General features: G+C 33.3%; 1 protein-coding gene across 2 annotated transcripts in view; it reads right to left on the bottom strand.

Moving 5' to 3' along the window:
* Positions 1 to 13,288, bottom strand: part of LOC115455992 (rho GTPase-activating protein 7) — a 273,226-nt gene that overhangs the window by 74,501 nt on the left and 185,437 nt on the right. Inside the window, exon 1 of one of the 2 annotated variants that reach the window (XM_030184837.2) lies at positions 1,021 to 1,436. The exons of the other annotated variant lie outside the window; for it this stretch is intronic. Within the exon in view, the coding sequence (XP_030040697.2) occupies positions 1,021 to 1,057 (37 nt within the window). The 5' untranslated portion in view covers positions 1,058 to 1,436. Of the gene's footprint in view, positions 1 to 1,020; positions 1,437 to 13,288 lie in introns of those variants that run through there. 2 annotated transcript variants of the gene reach the window in all.

Genomic DNA, 13,288 nt, shown 5'->3' with positions numbered 1-13,288 from the left:
TCAATATCAGCCCAGAGTTTGGAATTTGTGTCCGATATGGCGATAGATTCCCTATAATATCATGGGACGGAATATTCACAACGGAGAATGGGTGCACCAGTTCCGCCGCTGCCTACCCCTTCAGGAATTAAAAGCGTAAAGAGCACACTACACTCACAACTGTGCTCAAATTGCCACCTATTATGCTTTGTAATTCAAATCATTGCCACTGTCTACGAATTCGTCTAACAATGAAAAAACGAAGTGGTAACAATGATGCAATATTACACTATTATTAAATTGCACCACGTAATAAGTGTTGGAAATAGACGTTTTCCCGTATAAATCATGTTTTCAGATACGTAAAATTAGATGATGCTACCCATACGTTCCGCTGAGCCGTTATTACAACCACTTGGATGCTTGAAAAATAATCAAAGGTGATTCATTTGTTTCAGCGAAGTTCGCGAAATAACAGCTATATTTTATGTTTACTGCGCTAACAGCGTAGTTTTAGCGTTTTAATTTTTTGTTTTGTATTTATTTTGTATGCTGTTTTATAGGGTTCGAGTAAAATAGGAATTAGTGTGAATTAATTTCATTGCAAAAAATTACGATTAATTTTATAAAAAATCGAAAACTTTGATTTGAAGTAAGTACATGTAATGTTTATAAAAAAATATAATGTTTTATTTAATTCTGAAGTTATTTTAACATGTAATAATAATCCAATAATTATACAGTGGTCCATACAGTTTATTTCAAACACAATAACAATAATAAATAGACCAAATATCATCATTATCGACAGGAAGCGTGGAAAAGTAAATAACACTTTGATTGATAGCGTGTTAATGCATTCGTAGAATGCGCTTGCGCATGAGTTTATTTATGACAAACGTTTATTGATAGACTTATCCACAAAATATAATATTAAAAACGATTTTATAATGAATTTATAATTAATAATCGTATACTATTTTATAAAAAAATAAGCAATTAAGACGTTTTTTATAGGATCAAGGTAACCAATAATCTCACCTGTTATTTGATCAGCACTCAAATTAGGCACACTCATGGTAAATATAACAAGCACTAAACACTAAATGAGAACAAGACACACCGGTACGCCGCAGCGCATCATTACATACACTGAATCACTAACTTTCATGTCGAAAATCGATCACGCACCTATTAACGGCTATTTGTAATAAATTAACACGTTAAATAACAGTTTTCCGAACGTTATGCAATGAAACTTGTTATAGAAAAAGTTATCGTCACTCAGTCACACCACTACTTATTATGCGTAATTCAAAACATGTTCTAAATTCAAAACACTGGCCGCTTAGTTAACAAATTTGAAAAAGGAATTTTATTTGAAAAAAAGAATTTATTTCTTTTTTCAAATATCGAACGTCGTCCGCGGATGTAAGAAACAAACAAGTGAACACCAAAGGAGCTGGCCAATAATGAGATTAGTTATCAGTGCTTATCGCGGACGGTCGTTACTTACCTCCTTTAATCACTGGACGCGTCACCGATAGTCGTGTGTTTGGGATGTTTGAAATCCTTTTGACATTCAGATAGGGCATGTTGTGTCATTATTTAAAAGCTTTCTGTTTCTAAGTAAAGTATTGTATGCAAGGAATTCGTTTTATTGCATGTGATTCCCGGTGTAAGAATAGGATCCTTTTATATACTCCGGATATCGTAAAAGTTGACTCAGCAAACATTTCCATAACTTGATAACTTGATATAATTCGAAATAAAATACATGTTATGTGTACTATATTTGAAATGTATGGAAGAGAAAATGCCGTCTCCAAAAAACAATGGGTATAACTCTATGGTAAACGTAACGAATGACTTTAAAAATTAAGGAAAATATTTAGAACTCACATTATCTGTAACTGTCATTCAAAGTTGTTATAAATATAATACCAAATGTACTGTTTGCTTATATTTGTTTACTTTAAGGGTGACGTAAGTCCATCCATCACGCAATAAAGGACCGTCTTATCTTACCTTTAGGATTTAAATTTGACAAATGTATTGATTTTAGGAAGTTAGCACCACGTAAAGTACTGAATGATGCCGAGATAAGGATTTGTAAACAGAATAAGATTGATGTTTTTGTGAGATGTTAATGAATTGAACATGTTTTTCCGGATACAGGGAAATGTAACAAACAGTGAGAAGTAGGTCAGCTACGGCCAATGCATTTGAGAAATAACCTAATTTTTTTGTTACCTTCTTGGTATACTAAAGTGTATGCTCTGTGAATGGAGAGGAGCTAAGTTCGATTCCCAGGACGGACATTAGTTACACCGAAACTACTGGAAAGGTGTTTGTGGAAGAGAAATTTAATTTATTTTTATCCTAATACAGCAATGACTCCATTGTATTGAAGAAGTCTAAATAATAACAACTAACGAGAATGTGTCTCGGCGATCGTCAGAATTATGCTGGCATACGGCAATGACTCCATTGTAATAAAAGAAGTCAAAACACTAACAACTAACGAGAACTATGTTTCATCGATCGTCAAAATTATGCCGGCCTGCATCGCATCTCCACGAGGGTCATTAACAAGAAGTCCTTAACCCTCGTTCAGGGTTTGCAAGTTTGTTTTAGAAATAAAGAGACAAGTGTCACTTGCAGGCAATAATTTTACATAACTTTTACGAGCGTTAATATTGGGACCATGGTTTATTATTTTGGGAAAAGTCCTCGATTTTTTATAATACTTATATAGGGTCATTTCGATTCGTTATTAAATGAAACCACATAATTATCTAATTGGAAAACACTTTACAATAACTTAGTTGATCCGTAGATGTAAAGTAAAAAAAGTTTAAGGTTCGAATAAAAAAAAATAATAATAAAAAGTCATTTTAATTTTACGCGCCCTAATTTTTTTATTTTTATTTATTTATACATATATTATAACACCATAACAGTTGATACTTATGCGATGTTAAACAGATTTAATCTTAACAATTGATTTCAATACATCTATGGGCCATTTCTGTGAATCCTGACAGGTTACAGGTTATATCCAAGCTCTGGGATATAGTATTAAGCAATCGTATGGCCCGTGACAAGGGCGCAAACCTTAGTACATTTCTTCGCGGTGTTTGAAGGCGGAACAGTGGTAGGTGTCTACTACTACTCTAAGAGAATTTGTCGCAGCGGCAAAAACATACTTTCAGTCACAAATGCATTTACGCACGCGCCATATTTGCATTAAACTGCAAAATGATCAAAAAATCGGAAAAGTAAAACCAAGATTTGTTGTGAAAATATTCGTTATTAATGGATGATTTCTGGCACTATGTCAGCAAAGGTTAAGAGGAGTATGTGGTTTCATTTAGTAACGCAATGTCAAAATGACCCAGTATAGTTGTTAAAATTTCTAATGTGCCCAGACGTAAATCTGTACGACAGTATCTACATCTTAAACAATAACAAAATTCTTCCAAACAAATGAGTGTGAAGGAAAATAGTTAATACAACAGTACGCGGCATTGAAATCTTATCACAGACGCAAGATCTATATCAGTTCTGAGGCGATACGTAAACACTTATTCATCGCTTGTATAATTGGTTTCATAGAAATACGGATGTGTATCGATTATAGTTCCTATATGAATCATAATTGAGTACAATTTCCTTTTTTTCCTTACTTATTAAAAGAAATGTGCGCCGTCGCGTCAGTCTAAACGCAATAAACCTAAAAACGAATGAAGGGATTTTGATGAAATTTGGTATGTGGATAGGTTAAGGATCTGGGAAGGACATATGATACTTATAAAATATAAAACAGGATTTTTATTCTTGATTGAAACCGCGAGTTATTTATTAGAGAGATAGTTTGTTTGTAATGATCTGCTGTGGAGGCGAAGCCGGGACGAGTCACTAGTATCATATAAATATGACGACGAACTTTATCAAATATATTATATGACTGAGTTATTATAATTAAAACTAAAGATAGTAGGAGCTATTAATAGTCATTGAAAAGTGTTTCTTTCATAATAGACAGTCATCGGCGAATTTTGTCATCAACACGTGTTATTACAATAATAGGCCAATTTTAAAGCATGTCCTTTGACTCATTTTGTACAATATATAACACTAGCTTTGACCGACGGCTCCGCCTGCATGAAAAAGTTTTTCCGGGATAAATATTTTCTCGAGACAAAAGTAGTTTACAGCATTAAAGAGTAATGTAGCTTTCTATTAGTAAAAAAATCAAAATTGTTTAAATCATTCTTGATATTAGCGCGTTCAAACAAACAAACTCTTCAGCTTTATTTATATTTAATTAATAAATAATCAAAATACTAGTTGGCAATCACTGCAATATCTCAATAAACATTTAAACAGGAATATCCATGCTGTACCATGGTCATACTAGCCCATAAATCTTCTTTATGCCGATACGGTCGCAATAATAAAGTCCGAGTATTGCTGAAGTGTGGTTACACGATGCAGACCAGATGTTCAGAAATAGACGGAAATAGATATTTGGGTTATGGACTTTGCGCGCCGTACCACGTGGCTGGTAATAGGGCAATTTACTACTTATTTTAAATATATTTATCAAATATATATGTCAAAATATAACGGATAAAGAATTTTCATAATACATCCAACATTAAATAAGTTATAAAGATTTTAAGTTCGGTGGATAGGGTAGCTGTCAAATAAGAGTGATAGCAAACTGTGACGTCACTGACTGTCACCGGCTATAACGCTGCATGCGTGAGAAAGAGATAGCGCGATAACCCACGAGCCCACTATTGCTCACAAAAATATTTCAAATATGAATAACTATTTCATCTTTCAACCAATATTGATGCTGAACTCACGGAAGAATTTCCTTTTCATATTATTTTCTGTAACCTATTAAATTATGTACAAAATTCAACATAGGAAACAACCCTCATAATAACATTATTTCTAAGTAAAGTAGCATTGTCAGAAGCTGATGTGGAATTCGTGCTGTGCTTAAAAAAAATATATATTGCCGTGAATAGCTGGATATAGAGACTTTCCCACCCTCACACCCACCACTACAACTCCTGTAAGCCAGGATCAGCTGTGGCACGCATTATGATAACGAGCGGTGAAGCTCAGGTCTCAGAGAAAACTAACTTGTCTTTATCCCCAACCGCTGGGTAATTGGATATAAGGATTTCGATATAGGGTTCCTCTATGGCAAGTTACGCCACTGCAACCAATGGGGTGCCATAGGTTGCAGTGACATAACCACGCTAGTGTCCACAAACCATGACAACAACCTTAAATAATAATTTGTGATGTCATGCGAAAAATCCCGTTCCAACTGGTCATGTAATTAAGCAAGTAATTATGATAGCTGTAATTACGTTCTTTATCAGTGTAAACAACAAAAGACAAGCTTATTTAATAATTGTGAGATTATCTTAAATATCTGGCATTGACACAATTTGTATCGTAAATGTACTGACCCAAGGTTCCATTTTAGTCTTGTCTAAGATTAAAGATAGCCTTGTTGGTTTAGTGGCGTTAGTCACTAGACGAAGAGGTTGGTTCGATTCCCGGACAGAATTGGGTATTTGACAAATTTTCGTAAAGTACTTTAAAATGTTCTAGAGTCACTAAAGATACGCTTGACAATTGTTTTTTTTTATATTTAGAGCCATTTTAATAGCTAAAAGACAGTTTTAATAATTACATTTTGTGTTTCCCACTGAAACGCTAAGTCACGTGACAAATAAGGGGCGTGACGTCATGATGTAATACTCTTAATATAAACAATACGTGAGATTCGTTTATTATTCAAGATTATAAAAGGCCAATACAATAAAATACCTTATAAGTAGCACACCTGATGGTATTATTAACTACATTTCACCTGGTTATGGTGGCAGGATTAGCGATGTATGTTTGGTTGAAAATTGCAACTTTTAGATCATTGGGAACCTGGTGCGATTATACTAGCTGATAGAGGATTCAAGCATATTGAGCAACTGTTATTACAAAAGGGATGCAGTTTAGTGAGACCGCCAAGTGTATCAGTTAAGTCTAATTAAACCAAAGTTGAAGCTCCAAAAACTAAGGAGATAGCAAATTTACTGATACCACATTGAAAGAGTCATCCGACGTCTAAGGGAGTTCTCAATGTTTTTTATAATAAGTTTGTAATTTGTAACCTTTGAAATTGTAAACAAATTCGGTTATTTACAATAAAAAATTATTATTATTATTAATGTTAAAACCGCATTCAGTTGTCAATACAAATTTAATTAAGTTTTTGGACGATTGCATTGTTATTGCACGTGCCTTAATTAATTTACTAGGCTCCTTAATTAAAAACATTTGACGAATAAAAACAAAATTTAGAATATAATGTTTTATTTTCCTATATTAAGTTATAAAAATAAGTTTTACAATAGATTGTAAACATTATTCTTCCAAAACTTTACAACTTTAGATAAAATATCATTTACTTTGATCTCATCATACTCTATTGGTATTACATGGACTTTATTATTTTTTTCAAATTCCCAATCTGCCACACAAAATAAACCTTTTGTTAAATTACTCACATACATTTGCAAAAGAACTTAGAGTGCAAACTTTTCTGTGATTGTGTTGTTACATATATAGTATATAAAACTTTTTTGGCTCGTTGGACATTTAATTTCAATAACTGTGTCACCCTTTAAAAATACCATCTGGCGATGCAGCTACCATTGGGAATTTTTGGCTAATAATAAAACCACATTCTGCAATCTTGTCATATTTTTTTCCAACTCCTTTCTTAGTACTTCTTCCAATGATTTTCCTCTTTTCATGGTTGGAGTATCTGGTACTTTAGCTCCCATTATTAAGGCAACCAAGGATCCAACAGTTATTTTGCATCGTGAAACATCAAATGCTTTTGATGCTTTTATTCCTGAAAAGAAAATTCATTTTTTTTTTATGTTAAACTAGTGACTGCCTGGTGGCCACATATACATTTATATCCCCACTAGGATGCCCTGTAGAATGGGTGCCCAACACATATGAATGTGAACACAAACATCAAAGACTAGTAAAGCTACAAGACTAATTTACATTTTGAGATTGCATCTCACATGGAAACATATAATTCCAATATATATTAATCTAAGACAGCATTTTCCAACCTTTCTTAGCTGTGGACCACTAAATGAGCAAAGATGATCACCACAGACCTCCTTAAATCACAATAAAATGCTTCTCTTAAGCACAACCTGAAACTTCATATAGCTTTAACATTGAAATCAGCCGACTCTAGATATGTCCACAGACCCCAAGTTGGGAATTTTGCTCTAGAACATTGATTTTAAATATCTTATTAGTTCAATACTTACAGTATCAAATCACATTTAAAAAGGCAACATCACATTTAAAATGCAATCAAATACCTATAAATAAATAATACCTTAACTCATGCCATGCTTGAATTTCCTGTTGTGCTCGAGTCAGACTTTCCACAAAATTTATATTTTCTTGTGTAAAAACACCATTAATTTTGGCTAAAAACGTTTCACAGTCACTTCCTTTCTTATGCTTGATGCTCTAATAATGCATCGAGAACTGAAGAATGTCGGGCACTTTGTAATCAGCTTGATGTTTTAGGATTTGAGTTAGCATATGAATTAGCATCATCACCATACAACTGTCTTGATGATCTGTAAAAATAGAAATAAAGCATCACAGATAGCCACAATACGAGAAACTTTTCGTTGAAAAGATTTTACACAAATAACAGGTACCTAACCAGAGTAAGATTCTTATAAGTTATGATTTTATTGGTAACGTAATAAATGTATTATTTGTATTTATAGTCTACAAAGTAAACATGTACCTATCATATGCATGACACGAAGGTTATTTTATAGCAAAACAAAATAAGGCTAAGTACATAAATCAAACTGTAATCTATTGTGAATTGAACAAAATATCAGAAAAGGATAGTTTTGTACTTACAATGAAGTTTTCACGTTCCTCAATTGTGCAGAACAAAAGTCCGAGTTTGAGGCAAAGAAATTTGCGATCATAAAAGACACAATTTTTGGCAAATTTGCACTGTCCGCTTGAATAAAACCAATTTCCATGTTTGTTTCTCGGTGAAGTGCACTTTGGACACGAAATAATCAAATAAATATTAATGAAACTTGCGAAACGCGCCAAAATCTTTTTCGGAATTACAAGACCAATAGACAAGACATTACATATAATACATCGTGACGTCACGTTCTCTAGTCTTGCTCGCTTGAGACGTTTCTTGTAAATGATGCACAGATTCAAAAACTCTTATTTTTATTTCGGAAAATAAAATATTAAATAATTTTTATTTGTAATTTAAGTCAAATATTCTTAATTAACACCTTAAATTATATAATGTTCAATACCAAATTTATTTATTTCTTTACTATGTCAAATACCCAATTTGTTTGGGTTGTTTCTTATAAAACATTCTCAGTATTGCTAAGAAGTGATGTAAACTAATTCGTTTCTAGAACCATACTTAAAATTTTGTTGCAACGATCTCATATTAGTGGAATGGAAGTAGAAGACTTTCATTCTTATTTTATAAGACTTAGGGCCTGTTTTACAATTTCTGTGTAAATGCTACTCGTTACATACTTATATAAGCCGACCAAATACAAAAGTTATTCTAAGTCATGCTCCAAAATAAATGTTACTGAAATGAGTACTAACTACATTGGATATTTAATACAATAACTGTCAAATAAAATTTACTCAAAACTTGTAAACATGCGCTTATTATCTCCAAGGCTTTGGTTTATTTCTCATTTTTAAGTATAATATATTTCTTATTTACGCTTTAATACATCAAATAAGGTCCCATCAATCGATACTATTTGTGATCGCCGCGTCGCTCGCTGTAGCTACACACAAATAGTATTCTATAAGAGATTCGATAGTATGAATTTTCTGGCAAATTACCACGAAAGATCAAAAAGTAACACTTACGAAAATACATGTTCATAGTAAGTGATTGCATAATAATCGTGTGTGGCCGATGTAATGTCTCCGTGTAAAGCGGCCGCTAGCATTACAGCGTCTGAACAAGGCTTTGGGTTTATATCATAATCCCCAATTTAAACATCGGTGTGACGTAATAATATTTATGGTGTGTGTGACGAGCGGCAGCGGAATTAATTTAAGTTTAAATAATTATTCAAAAAATTGCAGATACACTGATACAACAAGCCGGCAGAATTGATGCGACTAGCAAGGGATAATCATCTCTCGTGAAGTTATCTATCTGATATAAACTCCATTTGCCATCAGTTAAGGAGTGACTGCCATGCCTGTATAACCAACAAAGATACGTGCACACGTTAAAGTTACACTATAAATACTTGAGATGTGATGGATTGCGGGTATAACTTCGGTGAAATATGGGTGCATTAAGAACGCCCACCCTTGTATTGATTAAAATTCGTAACACTGACTGACAAAGCATTGCTTTTATCTGGAACTCTAGGTTAAGTTTGCTTAAGTCTAAGTTTGCTTTGCGCACGATTTTTTTTTTATGAAATTCAGGTGATATTTAATTTCTATCCATTTTATATCGTACTAGTTATTTTCTGTAATAAAACTTCTAGAAGATGAAACGAAGAAAAAGTACCTAAAGTAAAATATATATCAGATCATGACCTATCTGTTTACCAAATTTCGCCTAAAACCACTTTCTTTTTGTGTTCACTTTCGAATACAAACATTATTAAGATTATAAAATCGCTTGCGTCTGCACCAAGTCCTAGGTCCGAGCGTAAGTCGAGCAGAGGCGGTTCGCCGGGTGGGCCGGAAGCGGTCGGACAGAGTCGGACAGTGTTAATACCACTGTCTAGCGATGACCTCAGGCTTAGGCTTTGTCGATGTGATAATTAGTCAGACTATGGTCGACTGGTAGACAATGTTTTTGGCATTAAGTACTTCTCTGTACTATTTATTTCTATTTATTTAATATAATTAAGATGTAAAATAGATTACAATCAAAATTAAAGCCAATTATAAAATATACAAGCATAAAAACTAGATTGTATTCCTAAACATTGCGCCGTTATACTAGTTAATTACTAAAAGTGTATAATTAATAAATAAATAATTAGAGTAAAAGGTTATAATTATTGTGAGGTATTTCACAAAGCAGAAATTATTTTATCGAAAAATTGTACTTAATTTGATAAAAGCATACAATATTATACAAAAAAAAAAAAAATCTTAGAAATATAGCTACAATACTAATTTTAAATGTAGACGGTTTTAAATTGGTAAAAAAGGATTCTTTTTTAAACATAACAGTTTCACGAACATTTTCATAGATTAAGAAGTTATGGGAAATATCAAAACATTAAGAATGTACCTATGATTTTTAAATGAAAGCTCCTTATATTCCATCGATATATATACTACGTATTAGATTTGGCGTTCCGAACGTTCACTGTGTTCAACTGAATTGAACTGTTATCCATTCAAACTGATTTTAGTATGGTGTCAATATTGATGTTTGTGGCTGTGTACGGAGTGGCGCTCATAATATAAAACGCTAAGTGCAAAATTGGATGTGAATTAAATATATTAGTGAAATAAGTCAATTTATTTGTTATTTAAGTGAATAAATAGATTAAGTATGACAGTAACATTTTGGTTGCCATTTTAGTTCAGATTTTGAACAAATAGTTTACATGGACGTTCGTGTCTATCTATATACGTCAATTTTACATACACTAAAAAATTATAGAAACATGTGAAACTAGGCCTTAACTAAATATACGACGCCATATTCTTTTAAAAAGTAGAAACTCGAATCAAACGGCGACTCGAAATTCAATTCAAATGTGTAAACTGCACGAGCGGACGCATTGAATGCGATAATGATCTATTCAGACGGGTGCTAGTAACTCGCGCGAGTCGGTGGAATAAAACCTAGTTTGTACTGTTAAGTAATGTTTATTTATCCTTCAGGCTTTCCAACTTGGTAACTTATTAGAAATTATTAGTTTTTACCGCATAACATTAAAGGAACATGGATATTTCTTTTACGTTGTAGTAACTACGGCTAGAGTGACATTTGCGATTAAAATATCTTTTTGTTACCTGCAAAATATCAATTGTTCTGCGTAATAATATAAATAAAAAACAAATTAACTTTCATTAGAGCCTTAGTGATCAAATATTTATTGAAGCTGAGTTTTGTATGATACTTCAACTTTATAGTTATTTTATGAAAACAAAATGATGCTTTCTTATTTTTCAAATTCACTGGTTTATTTATTTCTATATGCACTTCATGTAGAGTATGTAATGGCACACTTAATGCTAAAAGCATTCTCTACTAGCCAACCTGGGGTGATACAGAGACATAAAACATAATGGGTTCACAAAATTGATAGTAACATACTCTAAGTACTTAAGTTTTTAGCACCAGTTATATATCTAAATAGGATAAAGCAATTATTTTTTGCTTTGAATGACGAGACGAGCTTGCCGTTCGCCTGATGGGAAGTGCTAAGACCGTCTATAAACAGTAAAAACACCATCCAACACCTTGAATTACAAAGTATTGTTTGGTATTTCACTGAACTCGCCATCTTGAGTCATGAGATATTAAGTTTTATTATCTCCAGTAATTACACTGGCTACAATGTCCTTCAAACCGGAACACAACAGTGACTACACACTGCTGCTTGGAAGATTAGACATTGCGGCAGTACCTCCCCAGGCGAACTCTCACATATGAGAGACCTACCAATAAACACAAAACACTTACAGAAAATTCAATAAAACCAAAACCAACACGGGAATGGCTAGCTTCATACAAATTCATGGGAGCTTATGGGGGGTGCGCCGTAAACCATAGAGGAACGACATTTTTACGACAAACGCACTGTCCACGCCGCGCGAGCGCTAGCATTTTATGTGGTGTTTAAAATTCCTTTATTTACTACGTCGCGTTTAATGGAAGCGAGTTAGAATGGTCCTTACATTTATCGTTGACTTTGGATTTGAAAACACTTGATACCATGTATATGTACTACGTACTAGATTTGGCGTTCCGAATATTAACTGTGTTTAACTGAATTTAACTGCAATCCATTCAAACTGACTAGTATGGTCAATATTGACCGCTTGTCCGGAGAACCGGAGAGAGATCAGGCGCAGGACCAACGGCTTTACGTGCTTTCCGAGGCACGGGGGTATCACACCGCTAACTTTCCTACTCCGAGCTGCGAAAGTGTATTTTTTAAGTTGTAACCCCAATCCCCTTATTTTTGGCTCTACCATGGATTCGAACCTAGGACCTCAACGCTATATTCCTCGTCGTATTACTTGTACTATGTACGTATAACTACTCCACCGAGGTAGTCAACTGGGATTCTTAGTACCTACAGTATTATGTGACTAATACCATTAAGAACTTAGCAAATACACTACCTCATTTAAATATGAAGCGTTGATGTTAAATGTTCTAACATATGTTCTAAACGATACATAAATTATAATAAAACAGACGATATTGAACCTTATGGACTACAAATCGCTTGAAAACGTTTGTAAAAGCATTGATTAACCAACTTCATAAAGGAACAACGATTTAAAAGAACCCGGGCTTAATACTGAGTTATTTCGTTTCGATATAACGAGAATTATATGTAAATATAATTAAATACGAATAAATTTGTATAGAAATCCATCGATAGGGAATAGCTTTTTAATTCAGTAGTATCGTATTGCTTTGGTTTTGATAAATTAGTCACGAGTAATGCTTCGAAAAGATCGTTTAAGTTACTTCTGCATCGCAATAGGGCTTCAGTATAACGTTTCATATTATAGCTTATATAAAACCATCAGAGACAAATAAGCCGGCATAATTATTGCGACTGGTGAGGGGTAATCATCTCTCGTCAGTCGACATTGTCCGTACTCGCGTACCATTAGATGCCTTGGGTGACATTGCTGTACATAAAAAAGCAAAGGGGACAAAATTATGACAATAGTAGGACTAGACAGTTATCATTTCTTAAAATCTAATACAGCACCGCGATTGTAAACTTTATCTCCCCGTAATAAGGTATACAGTCTAACTTTAACTTACCATCGTTTTCAATAAACGATTCTAATCGATTTATTGATCTATAGCGAGAATGTATATATACTTAAAAATTACTTATTGTGATTCATTTATCCTCAAGATCGGATCGAAGATTAAGATTCGGATCGTTTATGAAGACAACCATTAAACGAAATTTGGTTG

This window comes from Manduca sexta, chromosome 6 (assembly GCF_014839805.1).
Source record: "Manduca sexta isolate Smith_Timp_Sample1 chromosome 6, JHU_Msex_v1.0, whole genome shotgun sequence".
NCBI classification, from domain to species: Eukaryota; Metazoa; Arthropoda; class Insecta; order Lepidoptera; family Sphingidae; genus Manduca; species Manduca sexta.
Note: the sequence above shows the minus strand (reverse complement) of the source record. Positions and strands in the feature narration are given on the sequence as shown.